We start from the raw sequence: 26,606 nt of genomic DNA on the forward strand, positions 1-26,606 counted from the left end.
GGTAGTTCCAAAGCCAAATGACTTGTAGATGCTACAAAGGTTATACAATGCCTATAGAAGGCAGAATACTAGAATTCCTCCCAAGGCTACTGCTGCCTTGCCTGCCATTGCACTGTGACAGTTCACAAATAGAGCTGGCAGCAAAGATTAGTACTGGTTGACAATGTCTACTCTGTATACTGGAAAGCTACTGCAGAGATAATTAGGTCAGTAATTTCACCAGCTACTACCCAGTCAGTTCCAGTTTCACTTCCTCACAATTTCAGTTTTGCTACCAGCTCTGAGGGACAAATTCAGTCTTTCCCAAAAATCTCTGCTGTTGTCTAGAAGATGCTACCAACTGAGAAGAATACAGAGGACCCAGTCCTCAGTGGCTGTATTCTGTTACTGCTTACTAGTTTTCAAGTTCCTTCTATGTCCCTGCATTCATCCGTATCAAACTGGGAAGGCTTGGAGCACAAAAGAATCCAATGAAAGAAAACTTACATCCTTGGACCATGTGACAAAAATACACTCAAGTCACAAACATTTGTTTCATCTGCTGTTTCCAAGAGGCTTATGAATCCCACCCAAATGATTTACAAGATACAAAATTAATATAATTGGTACAGTTATTTAGTCTAATTTACCAGCTGTAAAACTAGAATACATGAAAATTACCAAACCAGAGTTTCTTGGGATGTGATTACTTTCAAGTACTTTACAAAGCAGCTACAGCTATGAGACTGTCAGGGAACCAGGAAAGATTGCAAAAAGCTAGTCCGCTATGCAGCCCCAGCAGCAATAAGAGAAGGTTGTAAGCACTTACTTTGACTGGTGAAAAACCATTTCCTTTGTGATGGATCTTGCTGCTCCATGACACCAAGTCCATGGCATGAAAAGCCACATCCATTCTGCAAAAACATCAAAAATTAACACAAAATGAAAGGGCCAACAGAAATCAAGTCTGTCATACTAATTACTTTGAACTCATCATCCCCACAAAAACAACCTAGATTATTATCCATTTAGTTCATCGTCTACTTCAGCATGTTTACCCTTGAGCATCATTTACAGCCAGACATACATTTTTTTATTTTGATGTTGACTGTATAACAGAAGCATTTATTTTCTTGCTGGAATTTAATCTCAAAAAACTGTTATTAAGACAATGCATAAAACTGATAAGAAATTCATGACGCTGGGTGCACACTGTACTTACTACAAGTCACAGTTGAGTTTCACTGTTTTTTAGTTATGCTACCCAAATCTATGGCAACTAATTTGGAAGCAGATGTTACTGCAGTCTGTCAGTCAAGGCTATTATGGATGTTTTATTTATGCTTTCTGGTATTAAAAATATTTTTTTAGAACAAAACTTGCCATTCTTATTGGGATTGTTTAGACTGATGGTGTATGGTTTTAAGTGAATTTTACACCCTAAATCCACTATTAGTATCTAATTACATGGGGCTGCCTTGTTTGACCTCGGCTTTTTGTTCTCGTTACCTCTTCCAGTAGGGTGGTCTTCAGCTGACATACCTGAAAGGCCAGACCTCCCATTGCTGCACTCACGTTTGGCTGTTTTCATGTATGGAAAACGGTCAAGACTGTGTTTGGTTACTGGTGAAAGTAACCAGAAAACTATAAAATACTTCTGTAAATTGGCATGCGTTTGAGACTAAACAGACTATGGCAAAGGGATGCAGCGTTTGGTAACACTTTTTAGAAACATGGACAGTGTTCATTCAGGCAAAGTTTTGAGTTTGGCTGGGTTTTTTTTTTCATCTCATTACCACTGCTGGTTTTTAAATGAAAGATAGTCAGTTTCTTTCAGAAAAGAGCACTGCAGCTCTACTTACCACATCACACAAATTTCATATTACACTTCTAAACAATTTAAAAATTCCATGGCTTTGGCAAATGCTTATGTACAGCTCTATTAATTAATAATAATATATTCATTATTAATCACAAGCTAATATTTTTTGCATAGTTATATTTTGCTGTTCTGTTTAATGCTTTCTTCAGGTTACATACCTTACAAAAACATCAAACAAAAGTGCAAAGTCTAGCACAGTGAGCTTTCTAAAACACAAAACGAAAGTGCTACACGTAGGCTATGAGCATCAGGTATAAAGTTACTGAGGTACTGATTTGTCACATCTTAGAAATTCATTGCTTAGAAATTCATAACAAAGCTTTGTGAGGGGTGGCCCCTGGCAGATTAATCTATTTGCAGAGAGTGTCTTCCATGTATGGGACACTACAGAAGAGTACAATTATCATTCCTTGCTGGAAATTAAAAACTTCATGCAACAAAACAATCTTCTAGTGATTGTTCATAAGCTACTACAAGCTTACAAAATTACCCTTTTATTCTAAACAATAGATGTTACAAAGAGATGCAGGATTTTGTTTCATTTGATCTTTATAGAAAAGTAGCGCATAACCAAACTTCTTCTCAAGCATAACTGTGACCCTGGCTTCCTTGTCTCAAAGAGCTCAAGAAAGAAACCTATTACTTGGATATCACTACCAGTAGAAAGTTTTCAAAAGAAGTGGGCTTGTTAAAACATGAGAAGAGCAGACGATGAGAGTACTCCAAGGAACTCTTTGCATGAATCTTCACTTATGAGTAATGGGAAGGTCCAATCCTAAAGCCTTTCAGATGTGATAAAAATGAGGGGCTACAAGGAGTTGATATGTGAAAATGAATAAATATGATAAACACAGAGAATGAGAACACCTCCACCAAACTAGTTTGAAACACAGAATACAGGGTACCACAGGAAACCTGTTTACTTCATGTCAATAACTAAACAGCCTCCTGTGAAAAACACAGAACTAAATAATCCCTCTCTCCATAACAGTGTTGCTATAATTACATGCTGATGAGCTCTTAGACAACGTGGTGATAAATCAGAAACTGAAAAATTATAACCTGAATTTAAAAGCCAAGTATATGAGGCACTGCAAAACATATATATACCACGTATTAGCACAACTGAATAGAGTGAAGAGTATAGGTAATACCCTATATAGCTTTCCAATTGGAGGAGATAAGGGAAGGCTTAAGAATTACAAACACATAAAAAAGGATAAATCAGTTAAAATAACAGATTTTTTAATTTCCTAAGTTAAAAATACAGCCATTCATTGATGGCTATCAAGAAAAAAGAAAATGGAACATTATGAGCAGTAAGATACTTTCAAAGGCTGGGAACAAATGAGAAAACAGAGGGAGAAAGAGCAATGGCACATAATTCTCAAATAAAAGACAGAGATGGTCAGCTGTTCTAAAAGATCAGTGCAAATTAAAAGCATTTTATAAATTCTCTTTGTGACCAAAAAAAAGAAAAAGTTCCTAGCCTTATGCTTCCTATAATTTTTCTGTCTATCTATTTCTACATTCTAACAGTAATCACTAAAACATTTATAGAAAAAATAATTATATAAATGATGATAGAGAAAATGTTTTAGCCCAAATATTCAAGTTAGTCAATAACAGAAAATGGAAGACAAACCTGTTAGAAATGAAAATATAATCCTTTCGTATCGTGAGAGGAGAAAATCAGATGCAGGCAGCATTAGAAAATGCGTATTTTAATAGGAAATATCCGTTGATAAGTTTGTATCAGCTGTAATATAAACATTACTACCAGCTGTTCTATGAAAACCATACGGGGGGGGCAAACCAAGAAGAAAGAAAGAAAACAAACTGCGTAAGTTGGTAGCACAGCCATAGTGTGGCTTTGTGAGTCTTCTCTTAGAACACTTAAGATTGCTTTTACTCCTAAGCAGATTCTAGATAAAATGATCAAGGTTCAGAGAAGGTAGGGAGAAAGCACAGCGAAAAGTGACAGGGAATGCAAAAGAATTCCATTTAAAAGATGAGACTAAACACAGAGGAGTTTGAAGGATAGTCATGCTCTGCTGTTTCCCTCTGAAGTTATCTTTGCAACTGTCTATACCACAGCTTCAAAGTTGATAAATGACAGTGTTGAACAGTGTGGCTCACTGGAGCTAGCAGATAATTTTTAGAAAGGAAGGTGGAGTTTAAGTAAGTGTCCTTGCACAATTAAGAAGAATTCCTCTTCCTCTCCATATGTTTAACACCTTATAGATCTGGACCTCAATGTGTTTTCTATCAACAGCCAGAATAGCTGCTTTCCACTGGGCTGAAACTTGAACTTGATTCAAACCATCTCATTCCTCTTTCATGCCTCTCCAGAGTGTGTAATTCTCTTCATCATCATTTCCAACACTGCCTTCTGAGATGTCCACTATCAAAGAGTCTTTTCAAACAGAACGATTTCAAACATTACTGAACTATATCTAGGTTATATCTCATTTTGACAGTGTTCAGCCTCTTGACAAGAATGCTAGCGATTTGATTTTTTACCACGAGACAACAGTGTTTGATTGTAAGGTGTAAAAGCACTATTCGTGAAAGCGCAGCCACCTTGAAGACCTTAATTACTCTGAAAAAGGAAGCTCAGAAACATACAATACTAGAGTGATCTGCAACAACATAGTTCTGATGGGCTATAGTATATATAGTTTATATAGTACATAAATATGGTGAAGCTACTACCTCAGGCTGTCTGCAGAATGAGCAAATTTTGTCGGTGAATGCTCTCACCAACCCAGGTGGGCCATATGATTTCTTTCTGTTCAGAAAGTTACTATCCCTTAAGTCATTTGAGGGAATGGAAAGCCAGAATTAATGTCTAATTATGTTTAGCTTAGCCGTAGCATGCAAAATTCTTATCTCATTTACCTACCCACATGCAGTTACTATTCCCATAAGAGACACTAAAGAGAAATTAGAGCTTTTTGCGAATACCAGTCTAGAGAGTTTCACTTTACAGAAGTACTTGACAAAAACTCCTTTGTAACCACGATGGAAAAACCTAAGGATTTTTTTCAATCACATCACAGCTCACTGACTGTAAAAGTTTTTGTTTTGGTTTGGGATTTTTTTTTTTTTCATTTTTCTAAGTCTTTCTAGTGTTGGCTATTAGGGAATTCTCACTTTTTATCACTTTATAAGGCAAAACCAGCTCCGTTTATCTTCTGCTTATTTTCTGGAGCCTGCAGGAAGCCTCTGCCATCCTAAAGAAAGTCATACATAATAGAGCAGCTTTAGCCCAGTAAGCCAGTCTTTCCCAATTCATCAGTCAAAGTGTTATGCAAGTGGCCCCCTAAATTGATAAATTCCCACAGTGCCTGTTGACCCAGCTGCCAAGTGCTCATGCAGCAGGTGTTGTTTTCATGACCACCCTGACAGTAATACAAACTGTTTAGCAGTTGCATTGACCTCTTAGCTATTAACATTGATACAGGCTTCACTGGGGACTAGTTCTCAAACATGACAGAATTTCTTAAGACTAGAGGTCATGAACAAGTATACCATATAAGAATAAATTTGATATGCTGCTGAGTTTAAATCTTAAAAGCTGCGAGTTTTTTCCACATTATTCCCATGTAGTAAATCTGGAGACAAGTAACGAGCTTTTGGCATCTCTCCCAGGACTAAAGGTATACTTTTTAATTTTAGAAACTGTACCTGAAGAGATGCTATATTTATTCTGTGACAAGTAGTAAATTACAATGAAGCAAAATTATTTTTTCTTGACATTTTCCCTTATAAAGGAAAAATATAAACTAGTGTGTAAACTTTAGGGCATCACTCTAATAATAACTAATATCTTGTGTGCAGCTAACTGAAGTATAATTTTATTTTCACATATTTTGTACCACAATCAGGATTTCTATGGCCCTCTCACTTGGTAGAATTTGAACATCCAAGAATTTTGCCTTCTTTTTTTTTCCACTTTGGTGGGAAAGTAGAGATTGTTAATATTGTGTCGAGGGCATGATAGAGGAACTATTTTCTGTTCAGTGCCATTGTATTACTGATGAATTTGACCCTCCATTTGCATTGATTTACATATATCTGAGTTACAGGCTAACACATACAACAACTAAATCACTGCACACTCAGTGGAGCAGTGAAAAGCTGTATGAAGGAAAGCATGGAATTCTAAGCAATTATATGATGAGTTCTAATCTAATAAAGCTTGTCAGACTTTGGTATGCTTCAAAGCTAACTACAGAGGTTACTTGCCTACACCAGCTACAGTAACACAGTCAGAATTATTATCCATATTTTACAGTCAAGAATTCTCAGTTCACTGAGCATGTTAGTGAAGGGACCCAGCAAGGGCCCCAGCCTCCAGTACTTTTCCTCCATGTTCCATACACTTAGATTTGTTACAAAGTTTCATGAAAGCATGTTTTAACAAGCAAGATATACTGTACCATACTGTATATATGAACAGCTCTTTAAGATAACTGGAATTGTACAGCCCGTATAAATAGTCATTATCAGCTACATTTTTGGCTGACTTTCTGCGGACCAAATACTGCTCACTGGAAGAGTAATCAAGCTGTACCCTTTAGAGTTTTATAGATTGAGGGAGACGAGTAAAAAAATTCCCTCCAGCTCACAGTGTGGCTCCATCTATTCCCCTCCTTTTTCCATGTCAGGAGACACAGTGAAGCACTAGTTGTATAAACAAAACCTTACGCTGTCTAAGTGCTGGAAAGATCAAGTCCCAGCAGTCAGTTTTGAGACTTATGTTATCTTTGTAAGATTCAGTTCAAAACACTTACAGTGAACCTGAAAATTTCCACCCCTTAAAGCCTTAAGAATGTAAAGTGTAAGTATTGTGGGGCAGAGACTTTCTCATGATATGCGTTTGTACCAGAATGGCATTCCAATCCTGAGAAAGAAGTGTGCCTTTTCCCATAGTACAAATAAGGAAAAACAGTAATTCTTCTCACACACAAAAAGGATTCTGCTGCAGCTGCATTTGTATTACTCTTCTCCTAAGGCACTCTGCCAACCAGAATTTTTTCCATCTTTGTTTCTACTCCACCCCACCTTTAATAAATATTATCCAAGGCTGATGAGTGCAAGTTATTGATTGATGGTAGAATAAAAGGCAAGGTTACATTCACAAGCACCAAGAGCATTAGAAAACTTTAAATCAAAGAAGTGGCCGGTCATGCTGTGGTGGATACAAAATGGCATTTGTGGCTCCCTAATGAAATATGAATAAAAAGAACATAAATATTCCAGCACAATCATAGGTAAATGTTTTGTACCTATTGATAAAGTCAATACTTCACAAATAAAATATCATCATGATGTAGGAGATCATACTTGGCTGAAGAGATACCACCAGAGCTCTTTTCTAAGAGATGCTCCAGGAAGCTGAGGTTATTCTTCCTGCTAAACACAATGCTGTACTTGTGTTTGAGCACAAAAAAGAGAGGGCTTCATCTAAAATAACTTGACAGAAATGGGCTTTGAGACAGATGAAGAAAGAATGTTGCCTCCTATGCAGATGGCTGTACATATTTTTTTTCCTGAGGTAGCTATTAGAAGACAGATATTTTTACTTTAAATCTGTGTAGGTCTCCACAGAAAATCACATCATTTGTATTCCTCTTTTCAAAACAATGTTGGCTGTGAAGCTCACATATAATTTTTAAGTGCAGGAACTTCCCTAAACAGATCGTATGTAATGCATTCATCACTACAGAACTGGAATTTCCTACAGGTCAAAAAATAACGCATTATAATTAAAAGACAGCGTGGAAATACATGAACACAAAAGCTGAAGAGATTTTTGACGAGCGATGTCAAATAATATTTCAAAGCCTTTAAATAATACAGAAGTTTTGAATCTGTTTCTCAAAGAAACTTTTGAAATCAGAACTTGGTACTACACCGAATGGTACATCTACCCATTCTTTCTGTTCTTAACATCATTGGGCGGACCAGTTCTGAATGGATGTTTAAATAATCATCTTAGCAATTAAACCTGAGCAGAGAAAGTGCTAGGGTGAAACAAACCAGTGATCCTGTGCTCTGTTATTCTGCTTCGAAGAAAAATGTGAGAAGCTCTGCAATGTACCATTAAAAAGCTGCGTGCCAGAATGGGTGAAAAAAAATCTAAGCCCAGTCAGCTAGTGAGGGAATTCTGTGACATTAGGTATGCGTGCTCACTTCTCTTATAAAATTTTACCCTATCTAGTATTACTTTGAATGATCCCATTGTGCTTAGAAATACCTTATCAAAATCCTGCTAGATAAAGGCTATCCTGCTAATATGGGCTTCACTGGTACCTTAGAAACCACAGGTTCAACTAGTTAATTAAATTTTATTTTTGCCTCAACATTTCCTCTGATTTTGAAACAGGAAGTAAACAAGAATTCCCAATCTTCGTCCTCTTTTTTTTTTTTTTTGGTCAGTGTTTTCTACACCTCCATCATGCCCCTTTCTCATACTCCAAAGACTATCAAGATCTTTTGTTTTTCTCACACACGTGTATCAGTCTAGGATTTTAATATTTGATAATGTAACCAGTGCACAAGTAGATATTCCAATTGCCTGCATGTAATTTAATACCTATGTCAGTATAACAAACAATGTTTTTTTTCTATTCAGTTCTTACTATCTTGTACCCTTTTCTTTTGGTTTGTTTTGTTTGGATTCTATCTGGACATTTAGCCAACTTAAGAGCTACAAATACAAATATTAAGGAATATTATGCTGTGCTTTTCTAAATGAAAAAAAAAGCTACCAGACATTCAAAACAAGGACTGACAGAAAAATTGTACTACATTAGACCTAACACCAAGAAGCTCAAAAAAAAAAAAAAAAAAAAAAACAGCATGAGAAATATTTTAAGCCATCTAAACTAGAATTGCTTTCACGCATATACTTCAGATACTTACATGATCACAGAATGGTCAGTGTGGGAAGGGCGCCCTGGGTCCATCTGCCCCAGCCCCAGCTCCAGCAGGGCTACCCGGAGCAGCTGCCCAAGCAGCTTCTGAAGATCACCCCATCCCCTGTGCAACCTGTGCCAGTGCTCCATCACCTTTAGTAAAAAAGTGTTTCTTGAGATCCAGATGGTTAAACGTGCATCCAGACCACAAATTAAAGTCAAATCAAGTTTGTAGACAGAAGTAAAATTATTACATCTCTCATAATGTATGCCATAAAACTTGCTGTTCAGATTATTCTCTTCACTACCTATATGCATTCACCAAACAGAAGTGAATTCTCAAATTGGAGGAATCCACACAAAAATTAAGAGCATCAGCAAAAATTGTTACTCTTTCTCTACCCATTCTCAAAAATATCAGAGCATAGCATTCAATTCCTATTTTCTTATTTCAACATTTCCAAAAGGCAAGAAAAGAACATAAACTGTCCAGTATGCCTGAAAATAAGCAACTCCTTACTCTGACCGACAAAAGAGAAAAACAAAGGCTAGAAAAAATAGGGCTTTTTCTCCTGGAGAATATCATCTTTCATTCAAGTCCACTGCTTCATTCACTTAACTTTGCCATGGAAGCAAGACAGATTTTCAGTTTTTTTACAGAAATTTCCTGTGGGTCCGTCTATCTGAAGTCAACTACCTGAGCACCATAAGAAATCTGCTGATACCATTCATCTCCTGAGCTCTGGAGATATATGCTGCTTGTGATAAGTTCTTTTCACCAAGTTCAGGCTTCAAGAAGTCTCAGGAACTATTATTTAATCTTGTAAAAGACTTCTGAAGGCAGTTGTATGAAAGAATAATAAATCATACTGCATTTTTCTGTACTGTAACAGACCACCTTTATTTTCACTGGTGTTTTTGAGAAAAAAAAAAGCCATCCTCTTAGAACACAGATTTCTCCCACTGATAGTACTATAAAAGAATTACCCTTCAATAAAAAACGAAGCTTGCATTCTATTTTCATTCAATATCTTTCTAAATACAAGAAAATGAATGGGCCTCATGATAAAGTATTTAAGTTTCCAATTGAGAGCATTTGTATTACACTCATATTAAATGAGATTTGGATTTTTCTGATTGCATTAATATACTTACACTCCACGCATTCTTACAGAATTCACTTTAAACAACTATAATAATACTGAGTGGAAATTCCAAATTTCTATTTCACATGTGAAAGCAGATTTTCTCCTTGTTCCTGGCTTTTAATTATATGCTTGGTTCATATGCCTTCATACAGGCCTTTAGTTCCTGAAGAATGCAAAAGAACAGCTCGGTCGGCACAGATACTGACATCTGAATGCTCAAGGCACTGCCGGAATGGGCACTGCACACCCACAGGAAAATGCTGCTGTAATCAAGGCTGGGAAGGAGAGTTCTGCAGAACTGGTTTGTATACAGATTCATAGCAACAACTGAGAAAAGCAATGATATGGCATAATTTGCTTTTAATAATTTGCCAAGAGAATTTTTCAATGTATGTCATTGACCATTAGTTCTAGGACAACATAAAAGAGATACCGATCTCATGAGGTGTATGAGAAGAATAAGTTTTCATGTCAGTGCAACATTTAAACTCAAAACAACTAATACGATGTGAACCATTACAGAATGCAACTAAGAACAGCAGTATGACAGATAACAGCGTTCTTAGTGTTTCACCAATACTATAAAAATGAAAGGAAGTCCAACCAATACACATTCACTGTTCGGACATTCAGCTCCCACCTTCAATTTTGCCTTGTCTATTTCAAATAGGAGTAGCTTGTCAGGAAGGATTGTATCATTAGGCCTGCAGGTCACTATTGCGTATCTTGCATTTAGTGAATTTGATACAACTAATTCAATTTTGGTACATACTTATTTTTCATCCTACAGAATAAAATGACTCCAGTTTGTCAAAGAGAATTCTATGTACAAGTCATCGCAAAGCAGCTAATAATCAGGAAATAACTGTAATCCATGACAAATAACTGTGGACCTGTCTTTTTGCTGTAACTTATCTTTGAAAAGTCACTTCAAAAAGTGATGGTATTCAAACTTGATATTGAGTATGCCACTCAATATCAAGGGGCAAGATGAACAAACAAGTGATGCTGAGTACTGTAGTTGTGCTGTCAGTGTCCCACAGAGACTGTGGTTACTGCTGCTGAGCTACATAACTCCAGCCTATACAGATTTTCCAGAGAAAGTGTGGGTACCAGAAGCTGCTATTAGTGAATCAGCACAGTCTTCTGACTCACATTTGCTCAGGGAATGTGATTAGATGCCTATATGCGGAAGGGAAATGAAAGAGGAAAATAATTGTAGGGTAGGACAAAGCAAGGATCACACAATGGACTACAGTATACTTCAGGTTGGAAGGGCACTCAGGAGGGCCCTGCTGGGATCAACATTAGAACTCTTATAGACTGGAGCGTAAATTTCAGCAGCCTCAGTTCTTACTGATGAGTAAGAGTGACTTAGTTTGGATTGAAAGATGTAGTACTTGCTAGTTTGGACATGATCAGGTGCTATTATGATGCCACAACTTCAGGATTTCTTTGGCTTTCCCCTAAGAAATGAGATGATGTAAACCACCGCTGTCTAAAGGGGTATATATTTTATATGTCTTCTTTTCCAATGATATCATATTGGAGCCTAAAATCTTTTGAGATGAGTCTCCAAAATGAATGCAAGAATTTGTTATTTTCAAAAATTTGCCATTTGAGTTTCTCAGTCTATCCTGGGTTATAATCTCTCAGTTATACAAAAATACCACCTACCCCTTATATTCTACAACTTTAAAAAATACAGTTTCAAAGCATCTGATATTTCATAGTAATTTGTTTTTAATTTATGTGCTTTACCATTACTAGACTAGAAAAGTAGTTCTTAATGAATATGTTTTGTATCTTTTTGCTTTGTGGTACTTGAAAGAAATGAGAAAATTGTTCTTTCTTTTTACCCACAGCAAAGTGTGACCCAGCATGTCGACATGGAGGTGTCTGTGTAAGGCCTAATAAATGCTTATGTAAAAAAGGCTATCTTGGCCCCCAGTGTGAACAAGTGGATAGAAACATCCGAAGAGTTACAAGGCCAGGTATTCTTGATCAGATCCTAGACATGACATCCTACTTGCTGGATCTAACCAGCTATATTGTATAGTTTTGGGGACTGTTTGGAAACTACACTTTCAACGGGCATTTGTTTTGAATCCTATCATTTTTTAAAGACTGTTATCCTGCAACAAATACCAGTGATTTGATTTACTTTATTAATTTAAATATAATATCCAGAAATGTGCAGATAAATTCATTGTGTATGTGTTAATATTTCTGTACATCTCCGTAGATGTACAGATACCCAACACATATATGGGCAAGCAGTATCACAAATACGGTTTTAAAGCTAGTGGAATTTTTTTTATATGTATTTCTTCATGAGAAATAGTTTACACAGCAATTCCACTGCAAAACACATTTTCTTTTAAGGACTTTTCCGATGTCATAATGGATTCACTGATATCCCAGAAACCTTGTGTCTGCAACTGGATAATTATAGCAATAAGAGAGCAGTTTTGAACCATCACCAGATAAACTGCTGGACTTAATGAAATCCAGTTGTAAGTTTTTAAGGTGAAATGAACTACGTTATGAGACAATATTTCAGAACTGCTTTATGCATTCCTGTCTAGGCAATTCATTGTAAGACTGTAATCTTCACCTTCATCAATGTAACTCTATTACAGACTGTTACGTATTTCCTTATCTAGCATAGATGCAAAAATCTGGTTATCGCAGCTTGATATCAGGATTGTTTCATGTGTTTAATAATTAAATTATACTCACATATTTCAAAACCAGTCATCCTAGAAGGTCTGCTTTCTATCATGTATTTTATTTAACAATGGGCACTGGGTTCATCTTACATATTTATATTATTTTATTTTATTTTTATAATATAGACATCACTTAGATGAGACAGCTTTACCATGTCCTGTAAAATACTAATGTTACATTTTTCACCAATTTAATTGGAAAGATGGGGAAAGAAAGAGCAAACACACACTTTAATGTATTGCGGATCTGTATCCTTGTGTCAACTTGTATTCATTTACAATGGATGAAAAAAAAAAACCCACCAACCAAACATATTAAAATTCCAACATATATTAAAAGTGTTCATAAAATGATTATCACTATAACAGGACAGACCAGATTATACACAACTAGACTGCTACAGATTTCATACTGAATGGAACTTCACTGGATGAAAGCTCACATTAGCAGTTGCTGGCTGTGTAAGATGTCACTTGTATAAAACGTATAACAATTATTGCCAAATATGGTTTTAAATGTAAATGTTTCTTGAAGAGCTAACATAAAATTGATTTTTTGTAAATGTATCAATAAATATGGTGTACATGCTATAGTCAGGTTTTTGAAAGTATTAATATTTTAATCAGATATATCTTCCGAATTGGTGCCCTCTCTGACTCTGGGAAGTTATTGGCAGTTTCTTTGTTCATTGTTTGCTGGCTATTAGATTTCCTTTGCACTATCTGGCTTTTATAAAATCTTGCACATATAAAGAGTAGCATGGCCACCACCATGCACACACTAATGGTTCCTATAAGCAGCTACTTATGTCAACAGTTTACAACACTTCAGGCAATAACATCTAGCTTACTGTAACTGTATTGCTCTCCATTAGCAAAATTCTCTTTGCAGGACAGTGACATGTAACAACTTTTCCTTTATGGAACGTTGTCAGTCTTGATTTAATAAACAGTAAATTTTTAAGCACATTAAAAATGTTATTTGCATTTATCTTAATAAGTATCCTAGCTAAGAGAAACAGAAAATTACACTTGCCCTCCATATATGTTTGCTTGAGTTTCAAGTGACCTCATGCCAAATGGAAATTGGTTGAGAAATCTTGGTTAAGTGCTTAGAGAACAATAGTCTGCATTAAAAAGTGCATGCATAATTTTGCACAATGTAGATTCAACTGACAGTCCATTGAAAGACATCTCAGGATTAAATGAGCATGAAGACCGAATTGCCCTCTCACCCCAAAAAGGGTGGTCCCTTATAGTTACACTAACACTTCATTGGCTAAGCAGTGTGACCAATCTGAAAATGAACCCTGCAGTAGCATCTGTAGGTTAATAGCAGCTCTTTGTCTCCACTGCTTTCTGCCTTTAGTCTTTTTCCCGAATTCCATCACAAAAAGTTTTACAATTAAAAATGTCCTGACAACCATTTTTGTAAATTGACCTTACCATCTAATCTTTCCTTATTCAACGTGGGTGACAAAAATGTGAACTTCTCATGAATGAGCCAGCTGTCTAAATCTGTCAGATAGTGCAGTTTTATTGCACTCTTCATAATCAGTAAAGCCAGAAAGTCGCTGAAATATTTTAGCAACTTTTAAGTATCTGACAGAAACAACATCTTTAACACTTTCTTTGATGAGTATATTACAAAATAAATGCAACTTTAATTCATGATATTCTCAACAGCCAGCTAGGGAGATGTGATAGTTCAATTCTCTGTTTAAATTCTATACACTTAAAAAAAAAACCAAACCTCCACAGATGGTACCCAAATTGAAGATCCCCAGTAATGTATATGCCACAGTCGTGCACACAAATGGCCATTATATGCCATAACTGCGAAGTGAAGTGGTAACAAAGGAAATACAGTCTTAATAATAAAGACAATTCAGTCTACTTGTGGAATCAGAAAATTAAACTCCATTAAAGATGAAAAATTAAATCCAGGTCTCACTCAAACCAGTGGAAAAACAAAACAAAACAAAACAAAACCCCAAACACTCCTATCAACAGTGCTGAAGCCAGAAAACTACTTTTAAAATTGAAACAAATACTTCAGTTTATTTAAAAAAAAAAAAAAAGTTTGAGTCAAAACTTCAAAACCAAAAAGGAATCTATGGGAAGATTAGGAAGAAAAGAGAAATAATCTGTGAAAGGTGTTTTGCTTCAGTTTTAAATCATCTTTTGCACCATGTGAAAGCAGGCGTCTGCATTAAGCCCACATGGATATGTAGGAAGTCCCAGAGGAAGAGAAATATTCTCAAAAAAAGACACAAAAATCCCAACTGCTTATTTATCAAAAGAAATTATACTATTAAAAACAGCAAGGAAAGCCTAGGCCTAGCCACCCAAGATGCTAATATAAAAAGGGCAACTGCAGTAATTGCCTGAGAATTGGCATACAAGAAAAAAAAAGGGGGGGGGGGGGGGAGGAGGTTGTAGAAAGCCTGTTGCCAGCCAGGTCATTCTACAGCCATTCTCACACAATCTCTGCAAGTGTCCAAGAATAAAACTGAGCTTATAAATGAAACTAGATAAATGAGGCAATTAGATAAGGGCCTGTAGAAAGGATTTTATGTATGTGTTCAAGTTGTCTCTGTCTGCCGCTCCTAATCTTTTATTCCATTCATTTATTCCTTTACTGTGAGATACTGCCCCCTCGGTTCCCAGTACATTGTACATTTCGAGCTTTCTTTCAGGCTTACTATTGTTAAAAGAGAATAAATATACCTGTTGCAAGAAACCTAATTCTATTCCTGATGTATACTAGTTTTCAACTCTCATCTTATTATTTTAAGATGGAAAATCTCTCTGTTTCTAAGATGCTTCTGATCAGTAAAAAAGATATATTATTTGAGTATTAGAAGTGTCCTTTCTCCATAGATAAATATTCAGACAGAAAGAAAAAAGATGTTATGTTAAATTAGCTCCAAATTGCTTTAGTCCCATTTCAGAAACAAACAAACAAAAAAACAAACAAACAAACAAAAAAACATTAAGCTCACTTTTCTGATGCCTCCAGTAAGAAATATTAACTCAAATCTTTCACCTGAAGGAAATAAATTTCTTCCATTAACAATCAGGGACACAGATGCAGACCCACTGTACCTTTAAATCCAAAGAAGTTATTCTTTTTCATGCATCTGAATTCTAAATTAGGTATAAATAAGAATATAAGTCCTATATTGGCAACCATGACAACTCTTTTTATTCATCACCTTTCATTCACTTCTCTGCATTTTGGCTTTTGCAGTTCATTCCTCTCTAGAACCACAGCAAACCCCAATAATCCCTGGTTGCCGTAGGTGTTGCTTCCTTTCTTTCAAACTGTATAATAATGGATGCATCAAAGAGTCTGGCCAGTAGACTGAGATCTTTATCTTTCAGTTGCTCCACGTAACTGTCATCTTATAGCGACTTCTAATGCTGTAGCTTAGCTGGACACTGGTCATTAACTGCATGTTATATTCAGGAGTAAGGGCCTCCAGCCGCTCAGCCTCAGAGGTAGTCAGAAATGGACTGATTTCAACCCAGTAATCAGATACCTCAAGTAAAAAGCAGAACAATATCCCTCAGATATTATGTTGCTTTTCATGTACAAATATACAAAACTGAGACTCCAAAAGCACTTCAGCCCAAGACATCTTTCACAGGAGTAATTTTAAAAGGATATACTTTACTAAGAATTTTGCCAAAAAGGCAACCAACATCTTAAATTTGTTCTAATCCAAATTCACAGTAAAGACCCAATCACTCTGTGTTTGGGTTACAAAAGGCTGACAAATATTTCCATGGGTAGTTTCAGATAAAAATGTTGTAGAAATACTGAAAAAAAAAAAAAAAAAGTAATATCATTTTGCTAAAATTTTCCTCGTTTTCAGAAGAGGAGTAATCCAGTGAAATAGTACGTACCATTTAGTGTGTAAGTGTGAAACAGCTGAAGCTACCTGAAAGCTTAGTGCAGGATTCCTTCAGACTCTGAGGGCCTGACTCACCAACCATGTCAACTGAAAATCTCCTATTGACTTCAAGAATTATAGGATTAAGTCCTTAAAAGATATCCACTTAGCTGGCAGAACTTCACTACAGATGTCACTGCACACATTATCTTTCTGTCTGCATCTGCAGTCATTAGACTCACTAAGGTTTTCCAGAGTAGGACTGCAGATTCAGACCTGTCTTTAAGTACAGAACACATCCGATCCTGTCGAGTTTCCTTATAAATACTGCCAACAGTTACACAAGCGTTCTGTTATATCTGCCAGACTTTTCATACTTCTTTAAAAATGCTGAGGAGTTAGTTCACATTTTTTCTCTTTTGCACATACGTGCTTATGTCAAATATTTAAGCATATGCCACTAAGCAGGAAAATAATTTAAACAATAAGTCAACGGTCCCATTTGATGAAATGCACATAATAAGGCAGAGCCAAAAAATGCCCCCACAGAAAGGATGGCATGCCAATTCACAGACATCAATGGAAAAGTTCCTGCAGCTGTTCTGAGTCCAGTATTACAGAGGCTCCATTCAATGTATTAGGCCCATTTTCAAACCTTTCTTCATGTCTTAAATAGGAATGGTGTAACATTGCAATCAAGAATATATCTTGATCCAACAACAACAATAAAAAAGTTTCTATCCTTACTAATAGCTAAGAATAGTAAGATTGAAAGCAATGAGACTACTCAAAGTACTAAAGTAACAGGTATCAACAAATGCAACAAAATCAACAAGTATGTATTCTGTAGGCCCATGCCAGGCCAAGGGTTTGTCTGCTTGCCTTCATACGCATTGACTTCAATTAACAGTGTGCACTAGGCATTTATCATGCTGTAAAATACATGACAGACAATAAACAATTTTAGTATAGCAATTAATTCTGCATAAATTTACACTGGACAGACTGACTGATAGGACAGTATTATTAATGCTTAATGTTGCATAAGATAAATATTTCAATTTTACAGCACTGTATAAACGGTTCAATGGACACATCAACCTTTTTCTTTCAGTTCACTCCTGAGTTGTTAATAACTACTAATTTGGTCTACATATTGGGAAAGGATTATCATGTTATCGCATAACTCAACTAAAACTCTCATAGGCTTCCACGGAAGTTTTTCTTTATGCTGTACAGTTTGATTGGAAAGCCAAGTGACACATCAGCTTACCAGAAGCCCAGGCACTGAACTCATAATTCTAGCGATCATTTTATGCTATGGGAATTCACAAAAATTAATACTTTGTGCAACATGTATTTAATACATTTCTTTACCTATTGCGTACTGTATACACATCAGCTTCTACCATTGAAAGTATCAGAAATTACTGCTAAGAATATGCTCAAACAGCAAGCTGGCTTGTTGCACAAGAGTTTTATCTCTGTGATTAAAAAAAAAAACACCTTTCTGTCTGCTATATATGATCAGTAGGGTCCTACATGCCTTATAGTTAAATTCCTCTTAAAAATCTGTGAGATTTTCCCATTTATTTTCATTTTGAAATGAAAGCGAAAATGGAAAAAAAAAACTTTCAATGAAAAATTGTTTAAATTCTCAGAAATTTCAGAAAGAGTGTGCCAGCTGAAGTATGTGAACGTACGTAGTGGCTGTGTTCACAACATTCTTGACTGGGAAGAAGACAGAGACATGGGGCTGTCTGTTTTTTTCTGTCTGTGCACAGGATGCGTTTTGTTGTAGAAGAAAAAGGTGATTTGGATCATGTCAACTAAATTCCATCTTCTGAATAGAATTTATAAGAGTCACTAAAAGAAACACACTCTAGGCAGTTTCACAATCAGTGTTGTTCAGAATGGCCTTAATTCCTTTCAGGTTACACCAAAACCAGAAACCATCTGGTATTAGGTCACCACATGTATCTTGTAGAGATCACCACTAATACCAGAAGCGGTAATTCTACCCTGTGAATTATCCAGCAATGCTATTAGCCGCTCCCCACAAAACATACTACAGAATGAAAACTTCAATTCCCTTTGGAGAACAATTAGATTTTAATGGGAGCCAAGCAGGAAAGGAAAAGGAAATAACAAAAATCTGTCACTTAAGAACAAAACTGTTGTGATATTCCTCCATTCAAGTAACTTTATTTTATAGTAGCCATCAAGTACTGTGTGTACATTTGAAATGTGGGAAAATAGCTTAGAAAATATAATTCAAACTATGTTTATGTTCTATAAACTGTATTATAATACTAAGCATATACAGGCACCAGTCTAGCAGAGCACTGGAGCACACAAATAATTTTAAGCATGTGAACCTCACCAAAGTCATGTGCTTAACATTATTAATGTAATTGCTTTCTTGGTTTGAGAACTTACAAGTCGTTGCAAGTCTACCTATGTAGATTACATATGCTATGTGTATTTCTTTTTAGGGAGACAGCATGGCTGAAGTTCAAAGCAAGAGAATTCATTTATTTTGTGTCACAAATTCTAGATAATCTTAAATAATTGCATTTTTGTGCCTCCAACTTCCATCTGAAAAGTAGTGAAACCAATCCTTGTAAAGCGCTTTGAGCTCTTCAAATGAAAAGTGCTATAAAAGTACAAATTATAATTATATTATTGAACATCATGTATGTATACACACTATTATGTAATATATAATATATGTATAATGCATATAAATTCTAACAAATGTATTTGTGTAATATCTAAGAAATTGAACAGTTGTATCTGGAAGTGATAAATGCATAGAGTTGGATTTATTGTTAATCTGTGGATTTAATGATTTTCTAGACAAAAGGACATTTAAGTGTATAATTGCTTTTCTTAATTTAATATATTTATGTAAATGCATGCCTGAAGTTCTGGATAGATAGTTATTCTGTGTCCCTTAAGCTAATAAAATATATTAAACTTTATCCTATAATCTGAAGTATATGTGCTGCTTTTTTTTTTCTTTTTAATATTTTTATTATTACTAAATACATAATTTAAAATTCAGGACAATTTTAATTTGAAATTGGCTCTTTGATCTTTGCAGTAAAAGCAAAATGCCAGCATTTTATATATTCTTTGAAATGTACACTAGTTTTATTTATATAAATTCTATGATGCTTTCATAAAATGTGACTGACACCGCTATTATTCTTGGAATGAGAAGTTTGGACTGAGGTTTCCTGTTTGCTCCTGGATAAATGAGAGCAAAAATTAAGACCTCCCTATTGAAAAGATACCTGTTTCATTATGAGCAATATGTGAATGTACGTACAGCTTGAACAAAGGAATTTCCCACACAGGCTTTTCAAGTATATATATTTTGGAAAACTAGTTGGGTAAGTATGGAAGAAACACCGGGGGTTATTCCTTTGTTTTCTTCATTTAATATCTTCAGAGAAGCAAATCATCTGATAAATGCATGTTAAATTCAGATGTACCATTTCCAGCAATTTAAATAAGGGTCATAAAAAATGAATGCAATCTTGAATTCTTCTATTTCTCCACTCTCAAGTAGCAGATTCTGTTCCACTGAAGAAAACACCTAAGCGTATCAGTGGGAGCAAGGTCACTCCATATATTTGTTGGTATAAAATAACATTTAACCATGAAACTTAATTGCAAACTGCACTTGCAACTTAAGTTTGCCAGGATAAAAACCAGCTTGGACAAGGGACACCAAAGAACCTAGGGTTTCTTTACACACTAGGTTTACCTTACTGGTTGTGAAATGCTAGAGTCTTACACATTTAACTTACATACAGTGTTTAGTCCATCCTGAGTTCATTTCTCAGATTAAAGAACGATGCATTACTGAAACGAAGATACTGGTGCTATCTCTACACTTCAGATATAAGCCAAAACAGTCTTGAAATTTTCATGAAATTGTTTTCCCAGTTTTCAGCTAGTTACACCACCAGCGATATGGGATGGTGGCCAGCCAGCGAATTAAGATCCAAGGAAAATTTGAACTTCACCCAAATTTGAGAATATTTGGAAACTGTATTTTATTTCAGCTTCTCAATGAATAAATATAGCAGCTGCAGTAACGTTCTTTTAAACACATCTTGTGTTTAAAGATGAATTTTCTTAATTTGAAGAAAGGCTAAAAACACAGGAACAGCTGAAAGACAGCAAATAAAAAAGAATGAAGAAACCAACAAGGACTGTTTTGACTTTGTAGTGGGATCTATATATTCACGTAAAAAGTAAAATAATTCTGTAGGGTTTTCTACATAATTATAATAAATACAGTGCCGAATGTAGTTCTGGTTGACATCATGAGTCATTTAAGTTTGTTCTTGTAATTTATTAAGACATTATGAAAACCCACTGACATATTTATAAGCCTTGGAATTAACAGCTACCTTTCATTTCTTTTACAACATATAACACATGAATTTTACATAAAGAATTATATACACTCAGCTGTATACAGCAAGTCTGTAATTCTATCTAGAACTTCTGATGACACCCTAAATCTAAGGGGCCAAATTCTGCTCTGTTGTTAGCTGAATTAAGTGAGGTATTGGCCTCTTGAATGTGGCTTGTATTATTTGTCAGTGTCATCAAGAGTTTCAAAAGAGAATTTAAAGCCTAAATGCACTATTCTTCTGGAGTATATCATTTTAGTATGTAGTTACCAATAATATATTTACTTCAGTATTTAACCACTATTCTCATAATATATACTTCAAATAAGCTTCTTCCCTTTTATTGCCTTCAATTTCCTTCCACATATGGCTCTGTTCTTTAATAGCTTTGTTCTTTATTTTCATACAGGGATGCTTCTTCTCCATTCTATTGCATTAAATTAGCTATGGAAGGCCCTACAGAGGGATCTGGATAAACCAGATTAACAGGATGAAACCAACTGTATGAGTTCCAACAAGACCAAGTGCCAGATCCTGCACTTTGGTCACAACAGCTCCGTGCAATGCTACAGACTTGATGCAGAGTTGGCAGAAAGCTGCACAGAGGAAGAGGATCTGCAAGTATTAGTCAACAGCCAGAAGAAAGTAAGCCAGCAGCGTACCCAGGTAGCTAAGAAGACCAATGACATCCTGGCTTCTATCAGAAACAGCATAGCCAGCTTAGGACTAAAGAAGCGATGGGGGGCTATAGTGAGGAGGGGTTCAATCTCTTCTCCCAGGTAACTAGCGATAGAACAAGAGGTAATGGCCTCGGGTTGCACCGGGGAGGTTCAATTTAGATATTAGGAGAAATTTCTTCTCAGAAAGAGTGGTGAGGGTTTGGAACAGGCTGCACCATTTCTGAAATTGCTCAAGAAACATGTAGATGTGAGGCTTAGGGACATAGTTATGTTGGGTTCATGGTTGGTCTACATGATCTAACAGGTCTTTTCCAGCCTTAATGATTCTATGATTCGGTGATTCTGGAAGTGTTTTTTACATTGTTTTTTGTTTGTTTGTTTGAACAAAAATACTAAGAGATTAACCCTTGCTTTAACACAAAATTGACAATGCACCAAAAGTAAGTAGAGTAGAATCTTTAAAATGCCAGAAATCATTTTGGTCTCTGTGGCTGCATTTATTTATTTTGGGGGGAAGGGTTGGTTTGAGTCATATCTTATGACATGTCTCCATATGACATACATCTCTGGCAGAACTAGGCAAAGTGGGACATAGCTTTGGTTTTGAAAAACCTCAGTGAACAGATGCTTTCTTGTTTGGTTGGCTTGGGGTGGTTTCTGTTGTTTAGGGTTGTTTGGTTTTGTTGGTTTTTTTTTTGTTTTGTTTTTTGTTTGGTTGGTTTTGGTTTTTTGAGTTTTTTGTCTTTCAAAGTTAGGGTGGCTTTTGTCTGTTTTCCAAAGTTTTGGGCTGAAACATTTGAACGCATAGTTTTTATAGTGGACCAATATTCAATATTTAAAATTATTACTTAGTTGCAAGTATCACAGCCTATTTCAACTCTCTCATCTTACATCAGTGCAACTTCACTGTTATCTGTACTGTCATTGTACTTCCAAAATGAAACCAGTATCATCATATTAGCAGAATGCTCCATTTTACACACACTTCTATATATTTCATCTTTAACATTTTAACTTTGATTACTTGGAGATATATTGACTGGGAGCGGAAATGCAGGAGCTGAATGCTGGTCCTCCATTAGATCAAGCACTATGTTGTCCCCTCAATATTAGAAAAATTAAAATTAGCTGATATATATGCAAGCAACTTCCAGCTCAGGGAAGGGGAACATATGCATGAATCAAAAGGGCTGCATTTCGTTCCTGAGATTTATAAAGAAGAGATCTAAACTCAACAAATGCTTATACATTGAATTAGTGCTTTCCTGGTCAGATGAATAGAACAGGTGCAGGTCTAGATTCCAGGTCTTTAAACTGCACCAGCCCAAATAAATTACAGCTATGGAGAGTGTTTAGCAATTTCGAGCAAACACTAGAAATGCAATGCCCATGGTGCAGATAAAATCTTATGAAAAAGTAGACACAACATCTGTACTGGCACAGAATGCCTGTACTAAAGTAATAGCTACAAAATGCCCCTATAAAGCATAAGATTGTTAGTACAGCTGCAGCTTTTAATAGCTATTGAATTTCTTGATCAGGGAGGCAGATCCAGAGCAAGGGAAATAGACAAGTGAAACTATAAACTGCTATTTTACACCTATGAATATAATATCAAATAAATGTGGTCAAAGTCACTTTTTTTTTTCCTTAAGAAATTCATCCCTTGAGAGCCTCATGATAGATCTAGCCTAGCAAGCCATCAGAAGGCACTTATGTCAGCCTAACCCTAAGGTATCTGAGATGTATAGCTATACAGTCTACAGGTACCTGTTCCTTATTATATCTGTATGAGAAATATCCAGCTACATATATATACATAAAATTCCACGCATGCTCTGTGTTCTTACTCAAATCTATTTGATTCTAGATTAGTGCAAACAAAGAACATAAAGGCTTCTTGTTTAGATTGGATAGTTTTTAGGATTGTTATGCAAGAAAATAACTTGAAGTGGCCAAATGACATAGAGCTTGCATAGAGGCAACAGGAAACAACTAGTAAATTCACTACAATGTTAGTTTATTAAAATTATTTCAAAGAATGCAGTCATCTGACATTTTCTTGGTTTTCTTATCTAAATACATTAGTAGTAAGATTCATTTGTCTAAGAGGTCTCCAATGAATTACTAGAATCATATTTATTTTGCATTTATAATTGCAGCTTCCACTTACGATGGAAATTTTGTGGAATTATCAGGTCTTTTGCTTGCAGATAAACAGCCATTTTAACATTTACTAAACTTACTATTACCTTGTAAATTCTTCACATCTTTTATTAGCCTAGAACTAGAATACATCACATAATACTCAGCAGTGACTGCAGAGAATGCAGATGGACCTGGTATTCAACTGGAATTACCTAAGATAGAATAGTCTTGCTATCTTATTTTTAGTCGCTTTTCAATCAAACTTAATAGTCATACACAGATTTGACTGGATTTTGCTTGCTTGTTTGGAATCTATTCTTCTAAATAGATAAGGGGTTTCAAGCTAAGTGCTGTTGATGTCTGGTCTGCTCAAAGAGAATTCTAGACATGTAAAACCTACAGAGTCCCAAGTAACAGTCCAACCCGCCCAGTTCCCAGTACGCTGCTTCAATTTCCTGACATCTGAACTCCTTTTAATCTGACTAGAAATGTTTCTGGCTGGCTTACGTTCTCAGAAGTACCTAAACAACATGGGGGTAGATAGTTACTCCTCCTAAAGCAATCCACAATAAGACAGCAATCCACAATAATACAACAGCCAAAGCTAGCCTGAGATCTTGGATAATCCTGAAAAGTTAGATAGCATTTAAATTAACTTCATGGGTGGTGGTGTCAGTTCAATGATAAGAACACTATTAACACTCAGAGGTGGATCTAAACACTTCTGGCTACTTCCCCAGAAACTGCTTTGACTGCAGTCCTTCTGGCTACATCCAACCTATGAAGCAGCCGGAAATGATAAAAACCAGAGGGTCAAAAAAAGAAAAAGAAGAATGGAATCAGAACATTCCTTCTGGAAAACTTATCCAAAAGTAAAAACATTTAACACTATGCTCCTAAACTGAGTTTCTGTGCAGAACCATTTATATACACTCTGGGAAGCAAGATCCAATGCCATAGCTCTTCTTACTCTTCCCAGCTGACAGTCAAGTTCCATTTTCTGTCTGTATTATCTGCTTTATTGACTCCAAACAGATCCATTCTCAGCAGATAGCACTGAGAACACCTTCCCCCCCCCCCCCCCCCCCCCCCCCCCCCCCCCCCGAACTTACCCTTTACTGTAGCAAAACGTTTCTTTGAAACCTCCAAGAAGTTATGCAAAAAGAATTTAGGGACAAGGCCCAAAGTGTTTGCTTACAGGTAATAATTTTTTAAATTACGATTATATATGTGATAAAAGCCCCAGTATATATCACAGGCACGGATTTACAAGGAAGAGAAGATTGAATAGAAAAAAAAGACCAATCACACAGACTGTTCCAAAAAAATAGCCTCAGCATAAAAATTAACACCGAGACTTAGAAGTTATGTACTTAGTTTTTCAAAATCCTCCTGCCAAGATTGGTAATGTGTAAATCCAGATACATTGTTGTTGATGCCTAAGTGTTTCTATCTTACAGAAAGAAATGAAAGTGAAGACATATTTATGCTGGAGGCTTTACAGTGTCTACGGAGCTGTACAGAGACTTACTTGTGAGGTAGATTTAAGTCAGCTTGAGTATGAGCAGCCTCTTTGTAATGGCATCAGGAAGTCTAAGAAGCAAAGAAACACCTCAAGCAAGCCTGCGAAGCTCTACACAACTATTTTTACCTGCAAACATACTCCTAAATTGCTAACCGCCTCCTCATTCAGAAATTTCCACAGTGTACTGCAGTAATGATTAATTTCTCTGGTAGCATTACTGACTGAAGTAAAACCTCCTCTGATCAGAAAGATCTCACATAATCAGGGGGGAAAAAATGGTAGTGAAATAATTATTTCAAGTGATAGTGGCAGGGTATTGAACTGGCTTCATTTTCATTTAGAAACTCTGAGGTTGACACCTAGCATATGAAAAATATTTATTTCAAATTGCCTTTAGGGAATTAGCCTTGTGATGGACTCTAAACATGGAAACCAATGTAAACCGTATGCTGACATCTTTGTGTTGCTATGATTCTACAAAAAGTACATTGGTTTTGGTCTACAAACACACTGACCTTAGTCTAAAATAACAGTGTTCATGCATTTCATTCAGTTGATAAGCTTCACTCACAAAGATTAATTTGGTGCAAAGATGACAATCGTTTGATAATGGTAATGAATAATACCAAATATAATCAATTATGCTATTTTAATGAAAGGACCACAGAACGGTGGCTAGAATGGCATCCTGTCATCCAACAGCTATTTCCTCTGACAATTCTATATGCTCAGGCACTAGTGAGATCAATCCCTCCTATCTGTGATAAAACTAATTCCTGACGTTTGAATATGAATAGAGTATGGGGATACAGTCAAGAATGCACTCCACAAGAAAGAGTTTTCAGCAGTATAAGCTACGCCGCCCCTATACACTTGAGATAATACCCTTTGTTGGCTTTTTCCTATGGATTTTAGATTTATTAGTGCTAGAAATGCATCTTGAAGTACAGAATCATAATAAATCTTTTGTATCTATATGAACCCAACATAATATACACACAAAATCTTCAAAATCTTTTCAAATACCAAAAGTGTGTGAAGGTGAAAATGTTATAACAACATTAAATAAAACAAACAAAAAAAGCTATTCAACACTTAAGTCTTCTAATCTTCCTAACTTGACCTGAGCAAAAATCTACGTCTAAAAATTAATGGTAAATCTTTCATAAAGAGTAAAGCCTGCTACATTAGATTCCTTCCTCTGCTTGTTTTAAAAGCAGCCTGCTAAGAGAGATTTCTATCCATCATGAAATA

At 35.8% G+C, this 26,606-nt stretch overlaps 2 protein-coding genes across 10 annotated transcripts in view; one reads left to right on the forward strand and one right to left on the reverse strand.

Annotated features, from left to right (window-relative positions):
* Positions 1-19,564, forward strand: part of HHIP (hedgehog interacting protein) — a 76,682-nt gene extending 57,118 nt beyond the window's left edge. Inside the window, exons 12-14 of one of the 2 annotated variants that reach the window (XM_015276719.4) lie at positions 10,088-10,236; positions 11,801-11,929; positions 19,062-19,564. In XM_015276719.4, the coding sequence (XP_015132205.1) occupies positions 10,088-10,236; positions 11,801-11,929; positions 19,062-19,078 (295 nt within the window). In that variant the 3' untranslated portion in view covers positions 19,079-19,564. Of the gene's footprint in view, positions 1-10,087; positions 10,237-11,800 lie in introns of both variants that reach the window. The other variant, XM_015276718.4, reaches the window with a different exon arrangement.
* The window catches only part of ANAPC10 (anaphase promoting complex subunit 10), a 331,896-nt gene that overhangs the window by 226,621 nt on the left and 78,669 nt on the right, over positions 1-26,606 (reverse strand). For all 8 annotated transcript variants that reach the window (XM_046940063.1, XM_040698887.2, XM_040698884.2 and 5 more), the window contains exon 5: positions 809-893. In XM_046940063.1, coding sequence (XP_046796019.1) covers positions 809-893 — 85 coding nt within the window. The remainder of the gene's footprint in view (positions 1-808; positions 894-26,606) is intronic.

This window comes from Gallus gallus, chromosome 4 (genome assembly GCF_016699485.2).
Source record: "Gallus gallus isolate bGalGal1 chromosome 4, bGalGal1.mat.broiler.GRCg7b, whole genome shotgun sequence".
In the NCBI taxonomy this organism is placed as follows: Eukaryota; Metazoa; Chordata; class Aves; order Galliformes; family Phasianidae; genus Gallus; species Gallus gallus.